Source organism: Camelus dromedarius, chromosome 12 (assembly GCF_036321535.1).
Source record: "Camelus dromedarius isolate mCamDro1 chromosome 12, mCamDro1.pat, whole genome shotgun sequence".
NCBI lineage: Eukaryota > Metazoa > Chordata > Mammalia > Artiodactyla > Camelidae > Camelus > Camelus dromedarius.
The window spans coordinates 6,347,879-6,363,411 of NC_087447.1; the positions used below are offsets into that span (position 1 = coordinate 6,347,879).

Sequence of the window (15,533 nt, forward strand, 5' to 3'; positions counted from 1 at the left end):
GTTTCGTTCAGTCCAGAGCGTTTCCTGGGAAATTCGACCAACGGGCGCGCTCTCCGTACCATAGGCCCGCCCCTCTCGGCTCTCTCGGACTACATGTCCCAATAGGCAACGTGGTGCTGGGAGGCTGTCTAACGAGGATGACTCTGTTACCCAGCGAGCCCGAGGACAGCGCAGGACGCTTGGACTTCATTTCCCGTCGGCCCGCGCGGGGAGCGCCGGAAGCCAGCCCCGCCCCTCATTGTGCGGCTCATACTAAACGGAAGGGGCCGGGAGAGGCCGCGTTCAGTCGGATCCCGGCAGCAGCTGCAGCGGCTCTTGTCTTTTTGGCTCGCCTTGCTATCTCCTTTTCGTTTCCGGAAACATGGTGAGCGGCAGGCCACGGCGCCGGAGGGGAGGCGGCTGCCAGTCGATCGTCTGCGCGCGCGGGAGGGAACAGGAGAGCGACGTCGGCACCCCCTCCCCCAGCTCCCCGGGCGAGATGAGGGTCTCGTGCTAAGGGGCGGGCGGCGCCGGGACGCGCGTGCGCCCCCGCGGGCGCCGGTGAGGGCTGGCTCGGACGTCGCTCGCGCGCCCCCTGGACTCCCTTCCCTTCCCCCACCGTGGCGCTCGCGCGGACACCGGCCGTGGGGGAGGGGTCCAGGGTACGCGCGCGCCCGCCCTTGGCGGAGCAGCCGGTGGCGCGCGCCGCGGCGGGGTCGAAGCGAGTCAGTTCACGAGGGCGCGCGCTCGACGGGAGCACGCGGCATCCTAACTTGGCCCGGGGGCGGCGAAGGAAAAGCGCGCGAGCGGTCTCGGCGCGCGCGCCCCACCCAAGGGCTGTTCCTGTCTCCGCGTCACCCTCCCTCGCAGACGGGTCTGTCTCGAGAGCAGGTGGCAGGGATGCCCGCGAAGGGCGGGGGCGGCGGCTAGCGGGGATGCGGGGGTGTTTGGGTTCGAGCGCAGGCGTCTGGGATTAGGGGCTTGCACTGTCCAGCACCGAGTGGACACCGCAGAGACCACGGCCGTACTCGGGAGCGAGCGAGCGGATAAGGCGAGTTGGGTTCTCCGCCGAGTACACCCGGGAAAGGCTGGAACGGCGCTGTCGGCCGGCGCGTGCGCACAAGCTCAGGCCTGGCTGCTGGGCCCCAAGCCCTGGACAAGCGGAGCCGTCGGCTTTCCCGGATGGGGCCTGAGGGTGGAGCCGAGTTTAGGGAAGTGACCCAGGCGGACACCGCCCGGAAACCACCCCGCCCCCTGTGTTCGGCTTGACGGCTGCAAGAGCCGAAGATTGTGTAACTTGTCCGGGCCCGCAGCAGAGGGGAGTGATAAGTTGGTCCCTAAAGGTGATTCCTTGGGGTTGAGGCCTTGGAGGTGCTGCTGCCTCTGGGTACGGGTTTTTCTCGGGGAGGCCCTGAGTATAGCCGGTCTCCTTTCCCCGCCTACTCCGGAAGCGGCTCGATCACGTGGCCGGCTTCCTCTGCAGTTCCGGGAGCGGGGGCAGATTTCACTCCTGGCTAGGGTGTCCTCCAACACGACCCACAATATAAGTTTAAAGAGCCCTCAAGGACTGTGGGCCCTTGAATTTCGACTGCTAACTTGTATCAGCCACGTTTGGGTCCTGCATTTTTCCCTGTGAACGGGGAGTTGTCAGGTAGGGCCTTAATTAGAGGTTTGTGGTTCCTGCTTTGGTTCAGAAAGATCCCAGTAGAGGAGAGGATACTTTCTGTAATAACAGCACTAAATGGTTCTGATGGCCTTGCTGGAACTGTTGAGCACCGTTGGTGTCCCATCTAGGGTTGTGGGGTCCTGGTTCTCTCCTAGAGGTGATTGTGATCTGGGTGTCTGGGTTCTCTTCTATTATCTGAAGTTCTGATTCAGCACTTTATGCAGAAGCTGATACTGAATTCTGTGAATAGGAAACGCGCCAGTAGTCTGGGTTTTTTTTTGTTTGTTTGTTTTTTTGTTTTTTGTTTTTTTTAGTTCTGGACTCACATCTTGGCCAAGGCTCTGTTTCTCAGAGGCCTTCAATTTCTAGGCTGCAGGATGTTGGGGTGGGGAGGAATGATGTTGAATTATGAGATCAAAGATCTTGTCTGTGCTATTCTGGGGTTGTGTCACATCTGGTCCTTTGACAGTGACTTGGGTGGGGAAATAGTGACAGTCTTGGAAGGGGATTAATGATCTCTTGGGGCTGGGGATTATCCTTGTTAGCATCCAGACAGAACTTCTAAGAAAGCAAAGGATGAACATCAGGGCAAGTCCCAGAAACCTTTTCCTTATGAGGTACATATGGCTCGCCCTCTAGGCCTCCGGTGTGGCTGTCTCTGATGGCGTCATCAAGGTGTTCAATGACATGAAGGTGCGTAAGTCGTCGACACCAGAGGAGGTGAAGAAGCGCAAGAAGGCCGTGCTCTTCTGCCTGAGTGAGGACAAGAAGAACATCATCTTGGAGGAGGGCAAGGAGATCCTGGTAGGTGATGTGGGCCAGACTGTAGACGACCCCTATGCCACCTTTGTCAAGATGCTGCCAGACAAGGACTGTCGCTACGCCCTCTACGACGCCACCTATGAGACCAAGGAGAGCAAGAAGGAAGACCTGGTGTTTATCTTCTGGTAAGCTCCTCTTGTAGGCACCTTCTCCTGTCACCTGCCGTAGCTCTGTCCCACACCCCCTTCTCAGGACAGGAAGGTCTGTGGCTCCTGGTTAACCCAAAGGTGTGCATTTGGGGAGGACATTGTAACAGAACTCTTGTCAATGAGGAACTTGATAAAAGCTTGAGTGCTAAGGGCCATTTCAGGGGCTTCTGGAAGTCATGTACACTTGAGGGCACTTGCTAGACTTGGAGGAGTGGGCTTTGCTGCCAGTTGTCTCACTCTTTCCCTCTAGGGCCCCTGAGTGTGCACCCCTCAAGAGCAAAATGATCTATGCCAGCTCCAAGGATGCCATCAAGAAGAAGCTGACAGGTAAGGGCCAGCATTGGTGGTGCCCCTCCTTTCTGCTCAGGCGTTGGCTGCAGGCTGGAGTGCATAGCATGATAAAGAAGATCCCTCCCTCTCCTCTCCCGTGCCTGCTGGAGGAGAGCCTAGTCCCTTCCATCTGTTCTGACTGGCTCCTTCCCAGCCACACCTCCCACCCCCAGCCCAGTGCCTCCTCCTTACAGATGCTCTTCCTTCTTCTCCACAGGGATCAAGCATGAATTACAAGCAAACTGCTATGAGGAGGTCAAGGACCGCTGCACCCTAGCTGAGAAGCTGGGGGGCAGCGCCGTCATCTCCCTGGAGGGCAAGCCTTTGTGAGCCCCCTCCAACCCCCTGCCTGGAGCATCTGGCAGCCCCAGACCTGCCCACGGGGGTTACAAGCTGCCCCCTTCCTGCCAGACCAGAGGGGCTGGGGGGATCCCAGCAGGGGGAGGACAGTCCCTTCACCCCAGTTGCCAAACAGCCCCCTCACCCCCTGGACCTTCCTCCTCCTCCTTCCTCCACCCCTGAAGGTTCTGGCCTTCCCAAACCGCTTTTGATCTTCTGATTCCTCTTGGGTTGATGCAGACCAAGTTCCCCCCAGGCACCCCTGTTTGGGGGGGCCTGTATTTTTTTTAACGACAGCCCAATTCCCCACGTGTTCCTCTCCTTTCCCATGCTGCCAATTTCTAACCGCAATAGTGACTCTGTGCTTGTCTGTTTAGTTCTGTGTATAAATGGAATGTTGTGGAGATGACCCCTCCCCACGCCGCCTGATTCCCCTCCCCTTTTCCCCTGGTCACAGCCACTCATGGAAGCAGGACCAGTAAGGGACCTTCAATTAAAAAAAGAAAAAGAAAAACACACAACAATAAAATGGCTCACTAATGGGATGTTTGTTTCAAGGTTGGGACCCAAGGGACCTTGGTGGGGTGGGGGGCAGTGGTGGCTGGGAGAATGAGCAGCATCTCTTCTCTGTACCCTACCTCCATCCAGCCCCCACAGATTCACTTGGCCCCAGTGACTGAGCCTCCCTTTTGATAGTTTGCACTGTTTGTATTCTGGTGCCAAAGTCGGTGCCAGACTGGCTGTTTAGGAGGTAGCTGAGCCAGGGAGTGTTTGCCACTGGCTGCAGGGGTTCCTTGAACAGAAGGGCTTAATGCCTGAGCTGCTTTCTTCTGTTGCTTTGATCAAGGTGGGCACCAGTATAGTGAGGCCCATTCTCCGATTACCTGCTCAGCTTTGCCCAGATGTGGGCTGTGAGACTGCAAGTTACTAGTTGCCTCTTTTTCTCCACCTTCGATATTCTCTGGTCTTTTCTCTGCGTTCTTTGCTGGATGGCTGACTCATTTATGAGGGATGAGTCCAGTGGCTACAGTGAGTCAGAAGCAGGTTGAGCCTTTGGCCTTCTGCAGATGTGGCTGGAGTCCAGGGTGGGGCTAGCCAGGTGGAGCCCAGGACTTCAGACCCAGGTGTCTTGGGCCCCACCTTCCCGTGTGTAACCAAGAGGGTGTTGGCTGGAGCCCCAAGCCTTTTGCCAGCATCGCTGAGGGCTCTTTCCAGCCTGTACTTTGGGCTTTCACCTGCCTAGCAGATAAAGGCATCTTTGCCCTAGGGGTAGTAATACAGGGTTTATACCTCTCCTCCCAGTCAACTAAGAAAGCCTGGAGTTAGAGCTGGTTCCTTAGTTCTTGGGAGCTTGCCAGTATCTCTGGGAGGGAGGCAGGATGGGGGTAGTTCCATCAGAAAATGGGCGTTGAGGTTTATGTGTGGTCTGTGCCAGGGTTTATGGGGGTGGTTGCACACCTTGAAGACTGCTCCCAGGTTCCAAGTGCTAGGTCTTCTACCTTCCTGTAGAGAGTCTCTGACACTGGAAAATGGCTGAAGACAGAGCTGTAGTGCACCCCCAAGATGGGGTTTCTACCATGGTGCCCTGGTAGAGGATGTACCTGGTGGCCCTGGAGCCACAGGAAGTGAGGACAAGCAGGCCTCCTTGCTACAAATCCAGGCTTTTTATTTGTGAACAGGCTGGAAACAAATGGGCCAGAGGTGGGTGGAGGCTGTCCCTCAGCCCCTAGGGAGGGAGGTTTGTGGCTCTGCTTACCTGTGGCCAAACACAGTGCCCAAGTGGCCCTGTTCTCTTACAGGGCCTGGCACCTTGGGGTGGGGTGGGGCTTCCCCTGAGAGGTCATGGGGCATGACTAGTGGCTCCTGGGGTGGGGAGTCTGGGGGACTTTTGTCCCTAAAGATCCCAGAGCAGGCTCTAAGGCTCCCCCTTGAGGATGACAAGGGTGTTCCGGAGAAGCAGGGTGCTGGCCTGCAGAGGAGACAGGTTCTTGATGTCCCATCTGCTGCCATCCTGCTGCTCTTTCCACACCTTCTGTCCCCTCTCCACATCCCTGTCCTCAGCAATAACAGCTAGCATTTAAGGAAGCCTCATACTGATGATAAGGGAAGGGTCTTGGCCCAAGTTGGGGAACCGTGGCCCTGAACAGTTAGGGCTGCTTGTGGCTTACTAACCTCCCCTCAGCACCCTCCCCCCACCGCCCTATGCTCCAAGACACTTGATAAGAACCTAGAGACCCAGGTGTGGGAAGCCAGGAAGACAGCAAGAGGGCTCAACAATGCTGCAGGGCTCACCTTAGCGTGTTTGAGCTCCAGCTCTGCCAGCTCGATGAGGTTCTTGCGGAAGGAGGAAATGCGGCGGGACTTGAAGTCCATGAGCTCTGGAGAGGAGAGGAAGAGGGACCCTGGCAGGGTAGGCAGCCTACAGGCAGGGGCTCCAGGGCTGTGGGGCTTACCCTGCTTGGCTGAGTCAGAGAGACGTTCAAAGCGTTGGCAGCACAGTTGCTGGTGGCTCTCCGCGGTCCGCACCTCCCGGTTCCTGGTACGTGCCTTGTCCAGGGCCTTGTTGGCATTCTCGTAGTCAGCCAGTGCCCGCAGCCGCCGGTACAGCAAGTCCTGGGGTCGGCAGGGGCGCAGGATCACTGGCCCACAGCCCTCACCTGCCTGCCTGCCCTCCCTGGTGGCTGCAGTCCCACTGGCCTCCAGCCCTGAGGTCTGCTCTGGGGCCACCTCTCACCTTGGCTGCCTGTGAGTCTCGCATGTAGTATCTCAGCAAATCCGACAGCTTCAGGTCCTCATCAGAAACCACTCGGCTCTCTAGTTTCTGAACAGGAAGGTGGAAGCTGGGGAGGGAGCTAGCAGAGGGGCAGCTAAGGGCTGGGGTGCTGCTGTTCATCTAAACATCCAGCAGGGTCACTTGACAGCCACTCTAGGTGAAACCCTGACATTCAGGGGAGCAGACTGAGGAAGGCTTCACAAAGGAGGTGGCATCTGATCTGGATCTTGGGGGTTGAGTAGGGATTAGACAACAGCCAAAGGCTTTGCAGGTGTGGCAAGCCCTGATATGTTTTTCAGGGAACCCTAATTGGGCGGGTGGGGGGCACTTGGATGGCAGTGGCCAGACTGCAAAAGGTCCAAAATGCAAGCTAAGGACTTTGGGCTTTGTGTCTTGGGTAATTTCTGGAAGGGGCAAGGTCACTGAAGGGCCTTGAGCAGGGAAGAGGTGGAATCCAACAGACATTTTAGAAAGATTGACACACTCCAGTGACTTTCTTGGAGAAGAGTTTAGGAAGAGTGTGCCTGGGGAAGGATGTTGGCAGCATAGCACAGTCTGGCAGAGGCACGTGGCACGTCCTTGTGTGTGCCTCGCCAGCCCGGCTGCCACCACCTCCTCCTTTACGACACACACTTGAGGCTGGATCCCTGTCTTCACTCCACCTCTTAGTAAACTATCCTGGAGAGTGAGTCAGGGCATCACTAGGCCCAAGTTACCACTGAACATTCAAAAATGAACCTGGAGCTTTCCCCTCTCCTCAGACGCTCTTCCCTGCAATGGATCATTGGGTGGCCTTTCAACACAGAAGGCAGTACTCACCCTTAACCGTTCAAAGAGCTCTGCCAATTTGAGGAAGCTCCTAGGAGGCAGAGGGCAGGAGTTAGGGCAGGGATCTTAGTGGGGCTTAAAGCCTCTCTTCCTTCAGGCCTCTCTTGGGGAAACCTTTCTCTCCCAAAGCCTAACAGGAGCTTCTGCACCTCCCACCTGGAGCTGATAGTAGGCTTCCACAGAGTGACCCTTCATGGGCAGACACAGTATTACAGGCATAGAAAGAGAGCAGGGTGGGTGAGGAGTCCTCACGTCTTTAGCTGGTTGACTTCCTGTGTTCCTAGACTGTTCAGTGCAGCCGAGATAGGGTTAAAACCCTCTGCCAGGCCTGCTGGGGAAAAGCCCTCTATCAGAGTCTGCACGCCAAGCCCCATCCCTGGTGTCTGTGGCCTCAGACAGACACCGGGCATTTCTGTTCTCTTCTCCCCCCAGGGAGTAGGACCACTGGGGAGAGGGGGTGGGAGATCCAGGGCCCCTCGGGCCCTGCGTACTCTTGTGAAAGTGTATGACTCGGTCTGCCTGCAGGCAGGCATCCTGGATGCGGATGTGGTACTCCAGCAGGAAGGTCCTCTCATGCTCAAAGAAGTCATCCACCTCCTAAGGGAGCCAGACAGGACCCACTTACACCAAGTCACCGGGAACATGTCAGCCACAGACACCCAGGGATGGCAAATCTCCGTCTAGGCTAGGCCCCACCAGTGGCTTCCCTCCCACTGCCACCCTGGGCCTCAGTGTTTGCTGTGGACTTGAGGCCCTGGGTTGCATCCAGAGAGGGGCCCCGGGAGTCACCTTGAGCCCAGACATGCCAGTGATGAGGGCTTCATCTGCAGACTTCACGATATTCCTCAGAAACCCCCCAAGAAGCTCCTTCCTGTTCTTTCCTCGGACTCTCAGCTGAGGCATGCGTGGAGAGGGTAATGATGTCAGGGTGGGCATCTGCACCTCCCGCCCCAGGCACATGCCACTGGCAGAGCTGAAGAGATGGAGGCTTGGGCCCACTTAGAGCCCTGCCCCTCCACCCCCAGGGGTGACCCCAGGTCTCCTGCCAGGCTCACATCCTGGCCATATTCCAAAAAGACAGAGAAATTGTGGTCTTGTCGCAGGGTGGGGTGGGCTGCCAGGCGCTGCAGAAAGACTTCATGCATTGCAACTGTCTTCTTAAAGATAGCCAGGTACTCCCTGCAGAGAATGGCAGGCTGCTCAAGGGCCCTCTTGGGCTCTGATCACCCTGCTCTCTTCCCCCTCAGCAGCCCTGGGGTTAGGAGCACGGTCTCTAAGCACCCATAGGGGAGAGTCAGGGGCAAAATACTGGGGTTCCCCAGCTGGGGCCAGGGCTTTGTCACAGACAAGGAAGGGAAGTGGCACTCACGCTTCCAGCTCCTGCTTCATTTTGGCAAACTCCTCCCGTGTGACACAGCTGTCCCCCTCACCCAACTTCTGCAGTTTTTCCCTTGAAGCCTCAAAGTCTGGCCTTGGAGGGGCTGGAGGTATCTGCTCAAAGGAGGGACAGAGCTGGGAGGCCTCTCATTGTCGAGATGGCCATGACCCCGCACCCTGAAGCCTGGCCCGACCTTCCTCCTCACCCAAGTGCCCAGTGACCCTGCCACCCGGCCCACCGGCCCCTCCTCACAATGAGGCCGGCGTACTCCTCATTCTCCACGAAGGCATCGTGCAGCCAGATGAACTCCTCGTGCTGCCGCACGACTGAGAACTCGGTCTGGGCGAAGTGAGGGAGGCAGCTCTGAAAGCCGGGAAGCCTGTGTTGAGGTGTCTCTTCTCCCCTCTCCAAAACCTCCACCCCTCAAGCTTCCTGGACACCCACTTTGGGGCCTCCCCAATGCCACATCCCAGGTGAGGCCCAAGTTGGGAGTCAAGTGTACGTGATTTCCCTCAGGATGGTGGACAGGGGATGGTTAGGATTTGGAGCCTTAGGCAAAGGTTTTCAGAGACTAGACAAGATGCCCACTTTCTCAGAGGGCCAGGGGGCAAGAGCTAGGTTGAGGAACAGGGCCCAAGGCTGTGTTGGCATCTGCCCCCCAGCTGAGCAGAAGCTAAGGGGAGCAGGCTCATCAGGCCCCGGAAGCCTCCACTGGCAGCCATCTGAACCACCCCCTTTCTCCCCAAGCAGCCTCACCTTGGTTTGAACAGTGAATTTCACCTTGTCCCGTTCGCTGACTGCATCAGAGATCTCCACCCACAAGGAGCTGTCTCCCGGCAGATCCGCTGAGATGCAGGAAGGCTGTGGGGTAAGGGGGCCCCTGACAAGACTGACCACTGCCCCTTTGCCCAACCTCGCCACAAGCTCTGGTCCTCCTGTGGAACCCACCTCAGTGGCATCACTTCCACCACACAGCTGGGGTCACCAGCTGGCTACCCCCAGAGGGATCCTGAGAAGTCACTGCTCATGGCTTTACTGTTACACTTTCTCACCCTTCCATCCTCTGAAGTAGGCAGAATTCTCCCCATTTTATAGGCCTGGGCTCTGAGACCACCAGAGAGAGAAAATAACTTGTCCAAGATTATACGGCTGCAAAGTGTCCAGACCAGATCTGAACAGAGTTTCTCTGTTCCAAACCCCAGGCACTTCCTCAGCTACCTGCCCACCCCTTCCCAGGGGGTTACCTCAGGTGCACTTTCACCAGGTGTAAAGTGAGTTGGATGAGATGTTCCCACCTGTTTTGAGGGGGTCCTGAGACCATTCCATTCACTACTTTTAGTGCCAAGAGGCCCTGACTTGTAGGCCAAGCACTCGTATTTCTCTAAGTGAAAAGATCGGTGAGGCACCAAGTTACTAGTTTGTTCTTGCATTGAGCTATTTCCAACTTCAGCCACACCGGTGGAGGTGCGGTGACAGTGCACTGCGGCTTTAACTTGCATTGTGAGGAATGAGTTTGAACACTGTCTTATGTACCTATTGGCCATTTTCATATCTTCTTTTTTAAAGTGCCTATTCAAGTCTTTTGCTCCTCCCTGCCGTCCTCTTTATAAAATCTAATCATCTTTCTCTTAGTGATTTGTAGAAACACTTTACATATTCTGAAGACGAGCCCTTCGTCAGTTATATGTTTGCCAATATCTTCTACTCAGTGGGTTGCCTTTTCACTCTCTTAATGGCTTATAATTTTACAAGTTCAATATATCAGCCTTTTGTGGTTAAGGATTTTTGTGTACTCTTGAAGAACATGCCTACTCCAAGGCTATGAAGATATTCTCTTATTTTTTTCCTTGTAGAAATTAGTTTTAGGTCTGTGATCCATTTTTACATATTAATATTTAGGTCTATGATCCATTTTCAATTCATTTGTATACAGTGTAAAGGAATGGGTTGTGATTCCTTTTTGTCATCTAAATATCCAGTGATTTTAACACTGTTTAAAAAAGACTATCTTTTCACTATTGATTTGCTTTGGTGCACACTTTAGCAGAAGATCAATTGATCCAAGTGTGATCAGTTCTGTATTCTCTGTTCCACTGATGTATATGGTCATACTTTTGATAATATCACACTCTCTTGATTACTGTAATTGATAAGCAAACTTGAAATCAGATAGAATCAACTTTGTTCTTTTTCAAAATCATTTTGGCTATTTTAGATCCTTCGCATCTCAACATAAATCTTAGAATCAGTGTGCTAACTTCCACCTGAAAAAAAACTTGTGGGTATTTGATTGAGATTACATTGGAACTATGGATCAATTTGGGAAGGACAGACATTTTTACGATACTAAATTTTCCAATTCATGGACGTGGAATATCTTTCCAATCAGTTAGGTCTTCTTTAATTTTTCTGTTAACAGTTTGCAGTTTTCTCTGTAGAGGTTTTGCATATCTTTTGTTAGATTTACTCCTAGGTATTTTTTTTTTTTGCTGTTGTTGATATTTTAAATTATATTTTTTAAATTTCATTTTCTAATTGTTGCTAGAATATAGAAACACACAACTGATTTTTATATATGTACTTTGTGTCCAGGAACCTTGCTAAGTTTACTTACTACTTTTAATAGTTTGTAGATTCTTTTGAATTCCCTATATATACAATCCTATAATCTAAAATAATGACTTCCTTTCCAAGCTTTTATTCATAGCTTCATAGCTTTTATTTTTTGCCTTACTGTACTTGCTAGGACTTAACAGTACAATTCAAAAGTGGTGATATGGTTATAAAGAAAATTCTTGGCTTGTTCCTGATCTCAGAGGGAATGCATTGAAAATTTAATCCTGAAGATGTTTTTAGATACTCTATCAGGTAAATGAGGCTCCCTTCTATGCTTGGTTTAATAAGTTTTGAGTTTTATCGATTTTTTTCCTTCCTTTATTAGATATCATATAGATTTTCCTGTTATTCTGTGTATGTGCTGAATTTCATTGATTGATTTTTCAAACATTAGACCACCTTGGATTCCTTAGAGAAGGCCTGTCTCATGACGTATTGTCTTTTTATACATTGCTTATTCAACTTAATATTTTATTTGTGATCTTTGCATCTTTGCATGTTCACAAGAGATAGTAACCCATATATTTCCTTTCTTATAATGTTCTTGATGGGTTTGTGTATGTGTGTGTGTTAACATATACATAACATAAAATTTACCATTTTAACCATTGTTAAGTGAACAGTTCAGTGGGATTAAGTAAATTCACAATGTTATGCAACCATCATCATCGTCCATCTTCTCTTGATGGGTTTTGTATCAAGGTTATGTTGTCCTACTAAGATAAATTGGAATTGTGCCCTCCATTTCTCCTTTTTGGAATAATTTATATAAGAATAATATTAATTTTCCTTTAATGCTTCAAAGAACTCACATGTGAAGTTACCTGGTCTTAGGTATTTTTGGAAAAGTTTTAAATTACAGATTTAGTTCCTATTATAGGCATAGGACTACTCAGATTTTTTTACTTCTAATTTCAGGTTCAGTAAGTTGCATTTTTCGAGGAGTTTATTTTTCATCTTAATTCTCTAATTTGTGGGCGTAAGTTTGTTATTAAACACTCTTATTATCTCTTTAATGTCTGAAGCATCTCCAGTGATGTGCCCTTTAGCATTCCTGATATTGGTAATCAATGTTTTCTTCCTTTCACCCTCTTGGTCTCCCTCCTGCTCTTTCTCTCTTTTATCAGTCTTGCTAGAGGCTTATCAATTTTATTAACATTTTCAAAAAATTATTTTTGGCATTATTGATTTTCTCTATATGTAAAGTTATCTTCTATTTATTGATTTCTGCTCTTTTTTATTTCTTTCCTTTTACTTTCTTGGATTCAATTTGCTCCTCTTTATGTAGCTTCTTGAGATTAAAATTAGATCACTGACTTTTCAACCTTGTTTTTCCCCAAAAATATGCATTTGGAGGTATAAATTTCCCTTTAGACACTGCTTTAACTGCATCTCATGAGTTCTGATATGTCATCTTTTCAAAATAATTTCTGTAAAGTTTTTCTAATTTCCATAATAATATCTTTGACTTATGAATTACTTAGAGGTATGCTGGTTAATTTTTAAATACTTTAGAATCTAGTTCCTTTTTTGTTTTGATTCTTAGTTGATTCTACTGGATCAGAGATCACATTCTTTTCTAGGGGGTGGGGGTGGGGTAATTAGTTTTATTTTTTTTTAATGGAGGTACTGGGGATTGAATCCAGGACCTAGTGCATGCTAAGCACCCACTCTACCACTGATCTATAACTTCCCCGCCAGAGGTCACATTCTATATGAATTCAGTATTTTAAAATTTGTTGATACTTTCTCTATAGTGCAATGTATTTACCAAAATACATTATATGTTTCATGTACAGTTGAAAAGAATGTGTTTTCTACAGTAGTTGGGTATAGAGTTCTACACAGATCAATTATCAAGTTGATTAATCATGTTATTTAAAATTTTCTAAATGTTTACTGATTTTTTTGTCTGTTGACACTTACTGAAAGTTGTGTTAAACCGCTAAATGTAATTATAAGTTTGTCTATTTCTCCTTTTAATTCTGTAATTTTTTACTTTGCATATTTTGAAGCTATGTTATTAGGTGCATAAAACTGAGGACTGTTCTATCTTGCTGTTGAATTGATTATTTAATCATTATAAAATATCCCTCTTTATTTCTAGTAATACTTCTTTCTTATCTTAAAGTTGACTTTGTCTGAAATTAATAAAGCCACACCAGCATTCTTTCGGTTAGTTTGCTCATAGTGTTTATTTTTCATTATTTTTTTCAGTATTCCTGTGTCCTTATAAAGCATGTCTTGTTTAACAGGATACAGTTGTCTTTTAAAAATTCAACCTGAAATTATTTTTTAATTGCAGTGTCTGGCCCATTCATCATCATTGTAATTACTGATATAGTAGGCTATAAACGTGCCATCTTGCTTTTAGTTTTCTCTTTGTCCCATCTGTCTTTTGTTTCTTTATCCATTCTTTCTTGACTTCTGTTAGATCAGTCAAGTATTTTATATTATTTCATTTTCTCCTCTACAATATTTTTACTTACATACTCATTTATTATTATTTTCCTTTCTCTATATTTAAAGGAGAATCTTGGAGAAGTCAATGGCTTACTCTAGAGGACAAGGTCTAAGAGTGGACTTTCAGACAGCCTGGCACCTATAAAGGTTGGGGGTGCACCCATTAGTTTGACAGCCCAGCACATCCTCAGAATACATAGCATCCCACATGATAACAATAATAATAATATAATAGCTAACATATTTGCTCTTCCTATATGACAGGCACTGCTCTAAGCATTTTATATATATCAACTAATTTAACCATGAATATGAACATAAACATTGAAACAGATGCCTTCTGTTCCATACTTTGTGTCTCAAAACCCCTCTCACCTCTCCAAACTCCACTTGAACCCTAATCCTCACTTCTTGGCTTCTCTGACATCCCTAGGGCAGGATCTTCCTCTGTCCAACTGCCCACACCCCACAACACACACACACACACGCACACACAAAACAAACAGTCTGGCTCATTGGTGCAGTAGGCCCCAACGCTCCTGTCTGCTTCCAGCTTAGTATCTCTGCTCTGACCTGCACTGCTTGGTAACTGCTTGAAGAAGATGGGACTTCAAAGATGGCCCATAGCTGCTGCATTCTTATCCTCAGTCGCAGGTATATGCCTCCAATCCCTAAAAGTGTGCACCTCTGTATGTCCAGCCCCAATCAGCCTCGGCACAAGGATGCTCAGAAACTATTTGTTAAATGAAGTCAAGAGAAAACAATGAAGAATGAATGGACTTACGATTATATGAATACAGATACACATGTGAAGCCACTAGTGCTGAGGATTCCCCTCACCTTGGGAAAGGAGGAAGGTACTCAAGCCCTTTCTCAATCCCTAACATCCTTCCCTCTTCTTCCCCAACAAATCAGCATGCGTCGATTTTGCGGAGGGAAGGAGTAAGAGTGACAGGTCCTTTTCCATCTGTCAAGGCAAAGGTAAACCCTGCCTCCTTTGGCATCTTCACCAGTCCCCATGCAGATGCCACAGAGGCGCCCAACCCCCCGTCTCAGGTATCTTCTCTCTCTAGCTCACGCGTGAGCGCGAACACACACACACACACACACACACACACACACACACACACACACACACACACACACACTCACCCCACTCCCTGATTGGGCATCACTGGGTATCATGGAGTGAGGCGGAGGTTGGCAGAGGGGGTTGCATCCTTTCTCTACCTTGCTCTCCTTCCCAGCCTCTTGATGCTCCTCCATCACTCTCCTCCTCGACTACAGCACGCAAAGATTCCGCGACAGGTCACACTGCCCGCACGCTCCCGCAGCTTGGTCCCCAGTAACTCGCCCCGAAGAACGGACTGGAATGGGGATCCTATCAGCTGATGGAGACACTCTCCCCTCCCTGCCAAAGAGTCACCTGAAGTCGGGCGTGGTTCCCACGCCGGGCCCTCGCAGCCTCGCCTTTTGATTGGATACCAGATTTATGGTGCGGGACACCATTGGCTGTAAGGTCTGTCGTTCGTGTGCCCAGGCCCCACATTTTAAGGGGAAGCACGGAACTAAAAGGGCCAGGAATGGGCTATTGGCGTAGGGGCTGGATTCGTGGGGGCTCTAGGGTCGCAGACATCTCGTGTCCCGTCAGCCCCCGCCCCAGGCTGGCTGAATCCCTCCAGCCGCCGCTCTGGGCCGCACCTTCCAACGGCCTCGCGCGGTCTGCGCGTGCGCACTAGCCCAGTCTCGTGCCCTCCAGGCGGTGGGTGGGGCGATGGGCCAGTGGTCTGGGTGGGAGGGTGCGGTGGGGTGGGAATGGGGAGCCGGGGTTGGGGTGGCGGACTAGGGACGAGGGCAGGAGCTGTCTGTGGACAAGCGGGTTCCGTTTGGATTTCCCTACTGGAACATGAGGGAGTGGCGGGGTAAGCCACACAGGGCAGCGAGGGGGCGCGACAAGACCCACGGCCAGGGCGCCCTCAGCCAGGCTGGGGTCCTCGGGCGGTCGCAACTGGAGCCAGGAAGTAGAGGGGCGCAGATTATGCGAGAAAAACTGTGGATGCCTTGGAACGGGCTCATTGTGATTGGGAAGAGAATGGAGCTCCTGGTTAGAAATACGCAAAAGCCAAGGATGTGGGACCCGAAGCCTGAGTCTGAGTACTGGAGACTGGAAGATGTGGGAAAGACAGTCTT

General features: G+C 50.5%; 2 protein-coding genes and 1 long non-coding RNA gene across 5 annotated transcripts in view; 2 read left to right on the forward strand and 1 right to left on the reverse strand.

Moving 5' to 3' along the window:
- Nucleotides 1-208: 208 nt before the first annotated feature.
- Nucleotides 209-3,830, forward strand: CFL1 (cofilin 1). Its single transcript, XM_010995981.2, has 4 exons — nt 209-364; nt 2,285-2,592; nt 2,867-2,943; nt 3,164-3,830. The coding sequence occupies exons 1-4, from the start codon at nt 362-364 to the stop codon at nt 3,274-3,276; spliced, it is 501 nt and encodes a 166-aa protein (XP_010994283.1). The 5' UTR covers nt 209-361; the 3' UTR covers nt 3,277-3,830.
- A 728-nt stretch (nt 3,831-4,558) lies between these two features.
- SNX32 (sorting nexin 32) lies at nt 4,559-15,039 on the reverse strand. Of its 3 annotated transcripts, XM_010995983.3 has the most exons (13): nt 14,574-14,754; nt 9,021-9,125; nt 8,517-8,627; nt 8,256-8,377; nt 7,942-8,065; nt 7,676-7,780; nt 7,378-7,483; nt 7,139-7,214; nt 6,878-6,917; nt 6,020-6,106; nt 5,739-5,898; nt 5,578-5,663; nt 4,559-5,254 (listed from the first exon to the last, which is right to left on the reverse strand). In XM_010995983.3, the coding sequence occupies exons 1-13, from the start codon at nt 14,607-14,609 to the stop codon at nt 5,201-5,203; spliced, it is 1,212 nt and encodes a 403-aa protein (XP_010994285.1). In that variant the 5' UTR covers nt 14,610-14,754; the 3' UTR covers nt 4,559-5,200. The 3 variants fall into 3 exon arrangements, 2 of the variants coding, with proteins under 2 accessions (XP_010994285.1, XP_031304342.1); XM_031448482.2 differs by lacking the exon at nt 14,574-14,754 and adding an exon at nt 14,770-15,039 and having other exon boundaries at nt 5,578-5,898; nt 7,139-7,217; XR_010383296.1 differs by lacking the exons at nt 4,559-5,254; nt 5,578-5,663; nt 5,739-5,898; nt 14,574-14,754 and adding an exon at nt 14,770-15,039 and having other exon boundaries at nt 6,063-6,106; nt 7,043-7,483.
- LOC116152095 (uncharacterized) overlaps nt 14,763-15,533 on the forward strand; it is a 36,569-nt gene continuing 35,798 nt past the window's right edge. Inside the window, exon 1 of the long non-coding RNA XR_010383297.1 lies at nt 14,763-14,862. This is a non-coding gene — a long non-coding RNA (uncharacterized LOC116152095). The remainder of the gene's footprint in view (nt 14,863-15,533) is intronic.